A 14,315-nucleotide genomic window follows, 5' to 3' on the forward strand; every position below is an offset into this window, starting at 1 on the left:
TAGATTCAACCAATACTAAATAAAGTATTGGAGCCATGAAATTCCTTGCTAGTCAGTCAACAATGCCGAAATAGATTATAATTGGTTGAGTAGTAGTTGGCAGTCTCGTATTTGGTCTCGGTTTTTGTGGTCGATGGATGCCCATTTTAGTTTGAGATTTTGGGACATGTTTATTTATTTTTTGTAAGGACTAAGGACAATTGCGATGGTTTTTATAAGGATTTAGGAAATTACGTTTTAGGCAAACAATTTGTAATTAAAATGTACATGATTTATTTGATCTACTTTTAATATATGTTGATTACCAATTGTTATTTATGAACAACATAAATACTCTAAAAAATGACTCGCAAATGGTTTGAAATCATTTTTATTCAAAGCAAAAATACTATACTGCAATTTTTCGTTTCCTTGGCAATTTTATCATTTTTGATAAGTTGTTTTCGATAAGTTGTGTTAGTCGCCATGAAACCAACAGATTAAATCATTCATATCATAAAAGTCTTTAAAATGAGTGAATTGTAGATTTTGATGGGATGCATAGGCAAATCAGTAATAATGACACGTACGCCATACATAGCTTATTCTTCCTGCGTGGCTGCAAGTCAGATCAGTGCCGCATGTGCATTTTGGTTGCGCCACGTTGCACGCTTAGAGATCTTGGTCCGCCACCTCATCATCCTATTTCATCTAAATTACTAAAATACCCCCATAATATTTGACAAACCCAAAATTAAAAGATTACTTGGTGAATACATAGAGATGGAGATGGAGATGGAGATAGGTGGTTAAACAATGGCGACCCAAACATCACTTCATAGTAATTAACCCAAAATTACATTTTTACCAAATTAAACACCTATTAAGTTGGAAGAGTTTTTTTTTTTTTTTTCACTCCTCGACTATAATATTCCTTCCAAATTAAGTATATAATTGTTAAGATTATTAATTTTGATGCATAATTATTCAATTAATTTCTATCATTTTTGGTCTCTCATCCAAAGAGCATACAAACTCATAAAATAAAGGAATAAAAATCAAACAACTGTGATTGCATAATAAATATATATTTGATTGCATAATAAATATATATTTCATAATACTCCGTAATTAACACCAAATTACATTTTCACCCAAACTCGGAAATTAAGCACCTAATTAAACACCCATTAAGCTGAAGGAGTTAGCTAGTACGTAGTTCATCAGACTCTCTCTGAACAAGCTTTTGATCCAATGCAAAATTAAACCAGCTAATCAAAGCATTAAATCTGGAAATTAAGTAATTTATCACATAATCCCATCGCATATATATACATATATCGATGGTACCGCCGATGACGATGATGATCTGTATGTACAGGAATTCCACCCTCCATGCACCTTCATTATATTCTCCTTATGTTAATAGATCATTCACCCAATCGAGATCAATTCCGGTCAGTCCGCCGTCTCTGTTGTCGGAAAAAGCGGTCCAATTCCTCTGTGGTGTGAGAATTTCGCTGCCGGAGCTATGGCCGCCCGGAGTAGACGGAGAATTAGAAAGACTGAAATGGGTCGGGTCATTTCCGGATACGGGTCGGTTCATGCGGGTTATGGTTGCCGGTGAAAGGGGCGGGTTGAGATTGACTTGTTGTTCCACGTTCATGGCTTCTAGGGAATTCACCAGTTCGGTCAACGCTTCTTTGTAACTCATCATCTCGATAAGTTGAGCCGCCGTCATTCCGTACCGGCAAAACGGGGTTTTCGCCGCTGGAGAAAGAGGCGGCGACGACGCGTGGGAAAACCCCACCAAAGTCGAAGTCGGAGAGTGGCAGTAACGCGCCGCGGGATCGTGGACGGGAGACAAAGAACCCGTTTGGTAACGGCTCACCGGCAGAATCCGGAGCTGACGTGGACTATGCGCGAAGAAACACACCTTCCGCTTACAATTCCTCCCGTCTTTACACGCCTCCGTCCGGTAACGCGCCGGGTGTAGCCACGACTCGAAAACCCCATGCGCGAACTCACAATTATCTCCGCGGCTACACTTCCCCTTCCGAAACTCCGAGCACACGGTGCCGGAATAATGAAACTTCCGCGGGTCCCTCCGGCGGGCCTTCTCCCCCGGGTGCGCAAACGGGCAATCCGTCCAATCATGGCTCCGGCTGCGCGTGCACCGACGCACCTTAAACTCATACATCCTAAAATGATCCGCCGAATAAGGATCATCACCATCTTCATCCTCATCCTCACCATTATTGTACGGCAAAAACTTCTGAAAAATCCCACCTTCAATCTTCGTCGGAGAATCCAAGTACCCGTCCCCGTCCGCCGCACCACGGCGGCTCAGAATCTTTCTCGGAGAAACATCCAACTCCGCCATAGCTTTCTTGAGATAGAACGGATAGGAATTTTGAAACTCACAAACACTCGTCATCACAGATTAAAAATGTATATATAGTAAGAAATCAAGAAACGATTCTGGGAAATTTAGTATTAATCTGACCTAGTATAAAATAAGAAAGAAACGGTTGAGTGAGGAATGGGAAGATAGATGAATGTACAGACGATATATATAGATAGGGAGGGGGAGGGGGGTGGGTGGTGAGGAGGATAGGTGGAGGTGTGGGCGGAGAGATGCGTGGCTACATAGTATACGGGGTTGTCATGCAAAGATGCATATGTGGCAGCTCGGCATAGCTACAGAGTCGCATCCAAAAGTGCAGGAAGGCAGGGGGATATGATAGTGGTGGCAATATCTCATGCTTGGGTTTCTGGATTCTTTCCACTTTTGGATTTGTGAGATAGTGATATATTCACATGGGGATGGGCTATCGTGTTTATTGGATGCAGCTTTTCCCTAATTATCCACTCCAAATTTTAAGTTTAAATTATCTACATAAGTATGGATGGATACTCAGCATGTGTACTCGCCTATACCATCTAATATGTAATGGAGCATGGTATTCAGGCTCGACAGTCACTACTCGAAATGTGATTAGTCAAGCTTCCTAAATCATTCTTCTACAACCTTCTCATCTCATTAATTATGACATTAAATTACATTAACTACTAATTAATTACTCATAAATTCCATTTAATTACTCATAAATGCTCCATTTGGGTTGATCTCTACAACTCAAAGGCCCGTGATTTTCACGACCAAGTGACTAATGGGTTAATGGAGGGCGGACACGGCCAGATGTTGATGCGCACAAGAAATTGACACGTTGCCAATGTTCGAACCTTTGTCTCTTATCCGAAAAACTGTCTATATATTGAACCAGTGAGTTAAGCTCGTGCTCAATTTATTATCTTTAACAATATTATTGTCGGTTGAGATATACAAGGTGTATATATATGTATATATGTATACTCAGACTTTACATAACAATACCATATAATTGACCTTAGCTTATTAGTTATTAGAGACAAACCAACTAAGATACTTGTGAGGGCTAATATTTATATATTCTAGTTCATAAATAATTGAGGATGCATAGTCAAGTGTTATGTGATGAGAACAAGTTAAAAAGCACAAAACAAGACAAAAAGGAAAAAAATGTTGCTTATATTAAACACTTAAACGTATTAATGTATTATATATATCTCCTTATAAAAGATGGGAGTTTATATATTAAGGTGATAGACAATCAGACATTATCATTATGTAGATTATTATTGGCAATTTATTTTACTGGAATATAAAATCTCTCTGATATTATATATGACACACCTGACGATTTGCATAAGTGTGTTGGTTGATTATACTAGACAAATTTGGTTTGAATGCAACGAATTTGATATTTGAAATACTTATTCATTTTTGAAATACTCGAGATTACTTGAAATATATACTTGAACTTGAGTATTTGAATTTGAAATATTTGTGACATAAAATACTTGAATTTAAAAAACTTTAAAACATAAATGATCTTGTGGTTAAGTTATTTTGTTTTTTTTTATAAAACCAATTAAATCATGGGCCAAACATATGATATATGGGCTATTTAAAGAAAAATATAATTGGCACGCCTAACAATTTTTTATAGGTTAATCAGTGTAAATATTCAAGGCTCGACCAATTTTAATAGATTATAAATTTTAATTCAGAGTTTGAAATATTTTTCTATTAATTTGCTAATGTCCAAAACATGCAATTGATTGACAAATATTGGTCATGGGCAGGAATGCAGTATATGAAAACCAAGCAAATGGTATGCCGTTAGATGAGATAGTGATTGAAAATGATAACACAAATGTCACTCATAATTTCGACAAAAAATATGTGTGGTGTGCTGTATCATTTTGTTGGTTGCACACGTGTGCATTGATGAGGAAGGGTTGTTGAACACGTGGCTGGAGGCTGATTGGTGGCTAATTTTGGGCCGTCGGAGAGAGTTGGATGGGCATTTTTTGTCTTTAATTGGGTGATGACTGATGATGACTAATCGCCAATGGAATTATGGAGCCCAACAAAACGACATCCGTGCTTTGCGGCTGCGATGCAATCGTTATACCGTGCACCAGGTTCACAAGTACACGGTGGACTTGGTCTTAAATAACATAGTTTTGAATTTTAATTTTGATAGTAATTATTTGTTATTTAATTTACGTTATAACTTTTTTTACTGTAAAATATGTGTAAATGTTTTGTGTTATGTATTATTCTGTCTCTCATGCTATGTAACTTTGTACTTTAAGTGTATGGATTCTGTATCTGAAATATATTAGTAGTTATGTTATACACATCATATTATGTGACCAAATTTATATCAATCTCACGGTGACTGAACTTATGCAGGGATGAGTGTTCTATCCATCTTATTCCATGGTCTTCTAATTTTTTTTTAGCTCATTCAATCCATTAGTTACAACAACTTATAGTCATGCTAATAGTTTGTATTGGAACGTTGTCCCTCATAACTTTATTTTGGTTGCATCTATAAATCTATTAATTTACTTTCAAAAAATATATTTCTCATCAAAAAAATTTATTAATTTAATTATCATTTTTATATGAAACTATAGTAGTACCCATTTTGTCGGCTGTTTCCATCCAATATAATTATCAATTTGTACGTGATACAATGTTAAATTTATTTAAGATGATTAAGGAGTGGAAAATAAGAAAAAAGAATTCGGTAAACATTTATGTAATTATTATGATTGGGAAATGTAATTTGATAATGTCCAAAACATGCAATTGATTGACAAATATTGTGTCTTGACAATGCATTTAGAGAAACAGAATTTCCAATTATCTTCAAGCATTTAGGATGACAAAACCATTTTATTACAAGTACATTAATACATTAATTATATGCTAGCTAACTGCAATTAAAAGTTCACAAATAATGTTTTTCTTTTAACAATTTAAGTGATTTATTAATTGCCTACGTTATGAACAACCACTATATATATATATATATATATATATATCAAATCACAAAAGAATTGAAGAAAAATATAATAAGAAAAAACAAAATAAAAATGGTTCCTTCTTCTTCTTTTTCTTTGCTTGTGTGTTTTAATGTTCCTTGCAGTTTCAAGTGTGGGCAAGGCATTGTCGTCCGATCAGATTCCTTATGTTAGACCTGGCGACTATTCCTATGAATATGATTCGACGTGGGGATGTCAAGTCGTCACGCGTGAAATCTCGGCGTGCTTGGAGTACCTCAAGGGACATCAAGATACGCCGTCGTCTGCGTGAAAATAATATTGTAGGCATAGGGGACCATGTTAGACCCAATGAGTAAATGACTAACTGGTTAGTTTGCATTGTAGGTAAATGCGGCGATAATAGTGTTAAGGGTTATTTTTCCTTAGAAGTTAAGGTGGGCAAAGGCATGTCGATCCAGTTGAGTTTGAGGAGTTTGTCACTAGTCTTGGACTTGACTATGAAGGTGATCGATGCGATTCAAAGGACACCACTGGTAGAGAGATATTGCCGTTCTCCTGATGAGCCTATGGCAAGGCGAAACCAGTTTGGCACGTATGCGTGTAATGCTGGTCTGCAGGGTATGAGGGGCCTATGACACCGCACGGGCTTTGTCTGCTGCGCTGGACTCTATGCTCGTGACATAATTAAGGGTGCTTATTTATAGTACGTGTAGAAGGCCCTGATTATTGACAAATGTACGACATCGACTTGCCTTTAGTCTTGGTCGTACACGTGTCCCCCCACTACTTGGATGTCATCAATCCTTACATGTTACCAGGTTCACAAGTACATTGTGGACCTGGTCCTAAACAACGTAGTTTTGAATTTTAATTTTGACAGTTATTATTTGATGTTCAATTCACATTATAATTTTTTTTTTACTATAATGCATGTGTATGTGTCTTGTGTTATGCATTATTCTGTATCTCATGCTATGCAACTTTGTACCTTAAGCGTATGGATTTTGCACCTGAAATAAAGTAAATATAACATGCGCTTTTGTATCGATCTTGTGCTATGTGTTTTTGTGTCTTATGTTATGCAATTCTATACCTTAAGAATATTGATTTTGTACCTAAACTAAAGTAAATATATATAAAGCATGTCTATTGTACTGTGTAATGCCTTTCGGTGTCTCATGTTATGCAATCTTGTACTTTTTGGTTAGACCATGAGGTGTCCTAAGCAGGCCCTAACTCATAGGAGGCACCTTTAAGCCCGTACCATACTCAGCCTAATCCCCATTTGCACCGGGCCGGCCCAATTAAGGGGCAAAGTGTCAATCATGGTGTACACAGCTGTGTGGACCATACTATTAAATAATGCACATTCAATATAAAAATAAGAGTCATTTCCATTTTTGGCCCTACTGTTATTAGGGCATTGCCAATTTTAGTGCACTTCATTAATTTTTGCCACATTGCGGCCAGTCTTATTTAGTCCTTGCCATTTTTAGTCCACCGTTAAAAATTTTGTCAAATGGCCGTCCAAAACAGGGGTGTTTTTGGTATTTTCATGCTTTGGTCATGACCATTTGTAATGGTTTTTCTTACACATTTTCATCCAATGAAGAGGTCCGGCAAAAGCCATGGCTTTGTAATGTGGCTCACATGGCTTTCGTCGGACCTCTTCATTGGATGAAAATGTGTAAGGATGTGTAAGAAAAACCACTACAAAGGGTCAAGGAGATGACCAAAGTATGAAAACACCAAAAACACCCCTATTTTGGACGGCCATTTGACGAAAATTTTAACGGTGGACTAAAAGTGGCAAGGACTAAATAAGACTGGCCGCAATGTGGCAAAAATTAATGAAGTGGACTAAAATTGACAAAGCGCCAATAACACTAGGACCAAAAATGGAAATGACTCTAAAAATAATGTACATTCAGTATAAAAATAATGTACATTATATTCAAGGGATGTACATTATTTGTGTACTGAATGTACATTATTTTTATAGTATAAAAATAATGTAAATTCAGTACAAAAATAATGTACATTTAGTACATTAAAAATGTACATTTGATTATGGTCCACATAGCTGTGTGGACCATGGTCCACACAATAATTTGCCGCAAAGTGCTTGCCAGATTAGTTTTTCCATACAAGAGGGAGTTCTATATTTGAAATATTTAGTAGTTATGTAACACATAACATATTACGTGACCCAATTTATATCAATCTCACAGTGATAAAAATATTGGGTGCAAGTTACATTATAATAATAATAATAATAATAATAATAATAATAATTATTATTATTATTATTATTATTATTATTATTATATACTGGAAGATAAATCAAATTTAATTTTGGAATAAATGTTGTGATGATGGAAAAGGCTGCAACATCTTATAATGTTGCATTTACTGTATGTGTTTTGGATTTGAATTCAACATTTATAATAAATAGATATTAAGATTACAGTTTAAAAAAAAAAAATGAATTGGCATGACGGGCAGGAGAAATTAACTTCAAATGTGCAGATTCAATTCTCTGCTCTATTCAACGCTGCAAGAAAGATACAAAAATACTTTTAGTGAGCACTCGATCTCGTCCAATATAATTATTACTCGATAAAATTTAAAGACAAAAATGGTAATAACTAATAACTAAGGAAATTTAAAACCAAAAACTTTGTGATTAAGCGGCAGAGCTGTGGTCCTCCCAAGTGAGAGGTCACAAGTTAGATCTCTAGTGGGGATGTTCAAGGAAAAGAACAAAATAGTAATTTATTGTAGCATTTTATTTATTTGAATTCTTTAGTATTATTAACTCTATTACAATATAGTATCTGTTTATACATCTTTTTAGTTAATTTCTTCATTTGATTAAATTAGGGTTTGCAACTTCCAATATTAATAGCGTTTTTAACAACTTTGTCCTCTTTGTTTTTTTTTTTTTTTAATACATTAGGTTTCTCAGCTTATACTAGATTAATCTTAAGGTCATTTATATATTGATTAAGTTTTTGAATCCCCACCCTACCATTAGAACATGACTCTAGAGTGATCATTAAACCATTGAGTTAAGCCCCACCATATATCTTATATATGAGATGTCTATGATGTGGAACCAAATAATTAACTTCCTTATATAAAATTTGAAATTTTCAATAATGGCTATTGGTACAAGCTAAGTGTCAATCATGTATACTTGATCCTATAAGAAAATAATAAAATTTTAAACTATGAATTAAATACTTACAATTAAAATACTTTTGAATACCTACAATTAAAATACTTTTGAATACCTATATACTTTTTCATAAATAAATTTGATTTTACTTTTAATACCTATAATCATGTTGTATGGCATTATTGTATAGATTACCATATTGTAGGAGTATCATTACTCTATACAATATAAAATATGATCTATATTGATAGATGGGAACCATAGAAATTATCTCAAATCTTATTGCAGGCATACATATGGATAACAATTTCAGTTTGACTGCACTCAATCTTGATCACCATTCCAAATAAAGACGCTGAGAGAGTGTGTTTCCAATTGCCCAGTCAAAAATGAAAACATATAATTAAGCCCGATTTTACAAACTTAAATCGGGACAATGTTTAGTGAATATGATCGAGAAAAGAGAGTATATTTTCCGATCTGTCCCTCCCTTGTCCCGTTGTCATTCCTAACATGGAAGTTGTTGCAAATTATAGGTAAAAAAAGAGCAGATAGAGTAGCTACCTAGAACAGTCCATGTGTTCGGAGATGGGAAAGTTGAGGTGAACATCACACTTCTCGTAGACCTCTTTGATCCGAGACTCCACAAAAGTCATCTTCAAGTCTTCGATGCACTGGCAAATCTTCTGAGGGCCCACCTCGTAGGTGATGCCACGTAGGATAAGCAGGTTACTGCAACACGCCGACCGCGGGAAAACTATGCTTCCGTCCAGGAAATCTTCGCACGCCGGAAAATAACGGTTCACGTAGTCGCACGCCGCCGCCGGCTCCTCTCCGTCCGACGGAAATAGGTAGTCGTCAGGGTTAAAAAAGTCGTCCACCCACGCGCTGCCCACACTTGAAACTGCAACAAATATTGAAACGCACAGCAGAACAGAATAAGAAGGAGAAGCCATTTTAGTTTTCTTTATTTTTAAATTTTTTTTAAAAATATTTTAAATTATTTTTCTTATTTTCATTTGTGTGCGTGTATATATGTATATTTGTGTACGCACGTTTCTTTATGTTTTTAAGCGTAACGTAACATAGTTAAAGCACATAAATTAATACAGAGTATTTATTAATGAAAAGTTTGTGATTTTTTTTAATTAATTACAAATTATTGCCGTTATCCTAAACCTATTTTGTTAAAAACAATGTCCCAAAAAGATAATTGAATGAGTGAATCATTATGTCTCGTACTTAAAAAGTCACGAATTCTATTTTTGCCAACCCCTTTCTTGTTTAACTGCTCACTTGCATTGGTCTTATATAGTAGGTTTACCCCACTTATGTAATTTGTGAGCTATTATATAGAAATTAGGTCTTAACTTAATACGTGTCACAAGTCATTTGGTACAAAATTTTATTTAATAGAAATAATGTTTTTCATTATTAATCATGTCCTAAGCATATAATTAACAAATATTCATTATTAAAATCAAGTGGTATATTTTGTAGTAAGATAGTGACGGAACGAGAAAACACAATCGTAAGTAATGTATGCCACATAGTTTCGACAAGAAAAAAAAATGTATAGTTTTGTATCATTAAATTGTTTTTGTGGCATATGCAAAAAATTCTCTTTGAATTGGATCGAACTTATATAGGAGCATAAAAAATGTTAATCAATCATGTGCACAACTAGCAAATGAATTATGCCTCAGCTCGTACATAAAAATCACGAGTTCAAAATCTAATAATATTACTACATATAGAGTTTAATTACGGTCCAGGTATATGTTTCATATAAATTAGAGGAATTTAAATTTTAAACACAAAATTTATTTGAAATAATTCATAAATTTAAATTCAGTTGGTCCCTTTGTGGCCTGGGCCAATCTTAAATTCTAATACTCATCAAAGACATTTTTTATCGCGGTAAGTGAGGAATGTAGTTGCATAAAAACAGTAATCAAAAATCCCAATTTCGGCCCGGGTCCGATCGAAGGAAGCCTTCAAGTCCGCCATGCAGCCGCACATGTTTTCAAAACCCCATCTTACGCCGATGAAGCTCAGCATTCCTAAGTTGTCGCAGCACGTTGGCGACGGAATAACATTGTGTCCGTTGAGGTACTCTTGGCACTTCGAGATAAGTTCTACCACGTGTGGGCACTCCGAGTTATCGTCGTCATCGTCTCCGGCCGCCGCCGCCGCGCTGGCGGCGGCGGAGGCGGAGGCGGAGACGGCGGCTGGGGGTAATCGTCGTGATGTGTATTACGGCAACCGCCGCCATCTTCCGACTCCGGCGGCGGCGGAGGCGGCGACTGGGGGTAATAGAAGTCAGGTTCGTCATCATCGGGGAATCCGAAGCCGCTATAGTCGAAGCCGTAGGACATTGCGTTGCCCAGACTCGAAACTGCAAGAAACATTGGAAGGCACAGAAGGAGAAAATAGGAAGAAAAAGAAGAATAAGAAGCCATTTTTATTTTGTTTTCGATTTTGTTATTGTTGTTATTTTATGTTTTTCTATTTTATATTATTTGAAACGGTGTTCTATAGGTTTATTCCTTAGATCAGTGAATCAGTTGGCTCACGTGTTAGTTAGAGCAACTTAGAGCAACTTATTTTCAAACTGGTACTTGTTGCTGGCTCTATTCTATTCCGGGTTGTATTCAACAGTTGATTTAATGAAATTATTAGTTGGTTCTAAAAAAATATAATTATATAGTACGTGTCTCTTCATAACGTATGCATTTAACAGAGCAGTTAATTAATGTATTAATATGTATTAATGTGCCCCTGATTGAGAGCAAATTAACCATGGCACTTGTAATAAAAGCATACCGGTGCGTTTATAAAATATTATCTTTTAGAATTGATCTACTGTTTGTTTTAATGTTTCTTTCAAAGAATAGCATTTCTTGGAATGAGTAACTCCCATTGTAGGGGATAGCCACTCCCAGGGCACACCAGGCCAAATGAGCTATTCCTTGAATTTTTGGGAATTACTTTTTTATTATAATACGAAAGATACCTTTACACACACATGCTACTCGAAGGTGCTACATCAGTGAAATCTCTTTTGTGCCCACAGTCCGCAAAGAGCCAACCCCTGATACTAGCTATTCCCGAGTTATTGGAATAAATTGTTTATTATAATACCAAACATATTACACACACATGCTTATATATAGGCCTACTACCTAAAAAGTGAGAATGAATATCAGAATTTACCAATTATTGTTTTACTAAAAAACGTGGAGTCAATCCAATAATTATTGTACATTTTTAAATTTGTGATATTTATGAAACTATCAACGCTTATTTTAGCAACCATCAACCGTTGATCTATATATATGGCTAACTAAAGAAAAAATAGTGCACGTGCGTGGGTGTGTGTGTGTGTATATATATATATATATATATATATATATATATATATATATATATATATATATATATATATATGTATGTATGTATATATATATATGTATGTATGTATGTATGTATGAAATGAAAAAAGTTAACAAGACCGAGCCGACCAAATTAACGAAAAAAGTTAACAAGACTGAGCCGACCAAATTAACTTGATTAACTCAATCGAAATGGACGAGTTAACTCAGCCGAGTTAAGCGCTAGGCAATTGAATCAGTTGAATTAAGCGCTAGGCAGGGGCCTATGAAGAAAATCGTCACGGTCTAGGAGCGCCTAAACAAACTAGAGGAATTTAAATTCTGTACACGAATTTTATTCATAAAATCTAAAATAATAACTTTATTAATTTTTTTGAAAGCAATAACTTTATTATTTTAAAAGAATTGAATAATTGCATGTATGCGATTTTTTATTCATAAATGTAAATTCAGTTGATTCATTCGTGGTGGCCTGGCCCAATCTTAAATTCTATGGAAGTGAAAAACCACATGTTTTTCGGGACATAGAGAAGTATGGAAGTGAAAAACCACACTTTTTAAAAATATCATCGGCCCGGATTTGCTTGAAGGAATCCTGCAAGTCCTTCACGCACTCGCACACATTTACGCCGATGCTGAACATGGATTCTAGGTTGTCGCAGCACGGCGGCGACGGCAAATCATTGTGTCCGTTGAGGTACTCTTGGCACGCCGACAGACGTTCGACCACGCCCGGGCAATCCTCCGGCGACGGCGGCGGCGGGGGGATATCCTCGGCATGTACATAACTGCAATCGCCGCCGTCTTCCGACTCCGCCGCCGCCGCCGGCGGCGGCGGGGGGTTATCGTTGTCATGTTCGTTATCGTGATCGCCGCCGTCTTCCGGCTCCGGCGGCGGCATCTGGGGGTAATCGAAGTGAGGCTCATCATCATCGTAGGATTCGTAGCCGCTATAGTCGTAGTCGTAGTCGTAGGCCATTGCCTTGCCCAGACTCGAAACCGCAAGAAACATTGAAAGGCACAGAAGGAGAAAATAGGAAGAAGAAGAAGAAGCCATTTTTATTTTGTTTTCGATTTTATTATTATTATTATTTTATATTTTTATATTTTATATTATTTTTCTGATCTCCTTTTGTTATTTGGGTTGGTAAACTATGTTTGTGTATATAATTATATAGTGTTTCTTCATAACGTATGCATTTAACAGAGCAGTTAATTAATTAATGTATTGATGTCCTTGTAATAAAATATTTTTTGTCGTCCTAAATATCTGTCTTTCCATAATTAATAACCCCCCTTATATGATTTAGAGCAAATTAATCATTGTCGTTTTTATAAAAGCATAACTGTGTGTTTGATTCATCAAATTAAAAGGTCAGGAATAAAATAATGTTTTTTAGAATAGATTTACTGTTTGTTTTAACGTTGTGTTCTTGGAATGAGTAATTCCCTTTGAATGGAATAGTCACTCCCAAATGAGATATTCATGAGTTTTTGGGAATTACTTTTTTTTTTATTAAGGAAAATGATCAAATAAGCTCCCAAACTTTACCGAAAAGTGTAATTAAGCCATCGAACATTCAAAAGTTCAATTAAACACACAAACTTGTCATTTTTGTACATTTAAGCCCAGATGACCGGTTGTTCACCTGAAACAACAGACCATAAATTTTCTGGCAAACACTCATGCTCCGGTGACCGGAATGTTCTTCTCCAACGAAGGGTACGTTTGATTCATGGAATAGGTTAGGAGTAAAATAGCATTTTTAGAATAGATCTACTGTTTGTTTTAACATTTTGTTCCAAAGAATAGCGCAACATTTATTGGAATAAGTAATTCCCTTTTTTAGGGAATAGCTACTCCCAGGACACTCTTGAATGAGCTATTCATGAGTTTTTGATCGAGAATTAATTTTTTATTATAATACCAAAATAAATTTACACACACATGCTACTCGAAGGTGCTGTCTCAATGAAATTCTCTTTGTGACTATAGTCCGCAAAGAGCCAACCCCTGATACTAGCTATTTCCGAATTCTTGGAATAAATTGTTTATTATAATACCAAACATAGATTTACATGCCCATGCTTATATATAGGCCTACTTCCTAAAAAGTTAGAATGGATCTCAAGTTTACCAATTATTGTTTTATAAAAAGCGTGTAGTCAATCCAATAATTATTGTACATTTGTAAAATTGTGATATTTATGAAACTAACATTGTCTTTTTTTTTTTTTTTTTTTTGCTAATTTTAGCAACCATCAACGGTTGATCTACTAAAATAAATAGATTATGTTAGTCCTTTTTTTTAAACCTAAAAACTTGTTATGATCTCGTGAATCCTTCTCTCCCCCCC

General features: G+C 35.5%; 2 protein-coding genes across 2 annotated transcripts; both read right to left on the reverse strand.

Annotated features, from left to right (window-relative positions):
* Positions 1 to 1,065: 1,065 nt before the first annotated feature.
* LOC115997141 (zinc finger CCCH domain-containing protein 2-like) lies at positions 1,066 to 2,532 on the reverse strand. Its single transcript, XM_031236647.1, has one exon. The coding sequence runs from the start codon at positions 2,414 to 2,416 to the stop codon at positions 1,397 to 1,399; it is 1,020 nt and encodes a 339-aa protein (XP_031092507.1). The 5' UTR covers positions 2,417 to 2,532; the 3' UTR covers positions 1,066 to 1,396.
* Positions 2,533 to 9,123: 6,591 nt separating this feature from the next.
* LOC115996955 lies at positions 9,124 to 13,025 on the reverse strand. Its single transcript, XM_031236399.1, has 3 exons — positions 12,451 to 13,025; positions 10,824 to 10,961; positions 9,124 to 9,467 (listed from the first exon to the last, which is right to left on the reverse strand). Exons 1-3 carry the CDS (start codon positions 13,013 to 13,015, stop codon positions 9,124 to 9,126), a joined length of 1,047 nt encoding a protein of 348 aa, XP_031092259.1. The 5' UTR covers positions 13,016 to 13,025.
* Between the last annotated feature and the right edge of the window lie 1,290 nt (positions 13,026 to 14,315).

This window comes from Ipomoea triloba, chromosome 11, assembly GCF_003576645.1.
Source record: "Ipomoea triloba cultivar NCNSP0323 chromosome 11, ASM357664v1".
In the NCBI taxonomy this organism is placed as follows: Eukaryota; Viridiplantae; Streptophyta; class Magnoliopsida; order Solanales; family Convolvulaceae; genus Ipomoea; species Ipomoea triloba.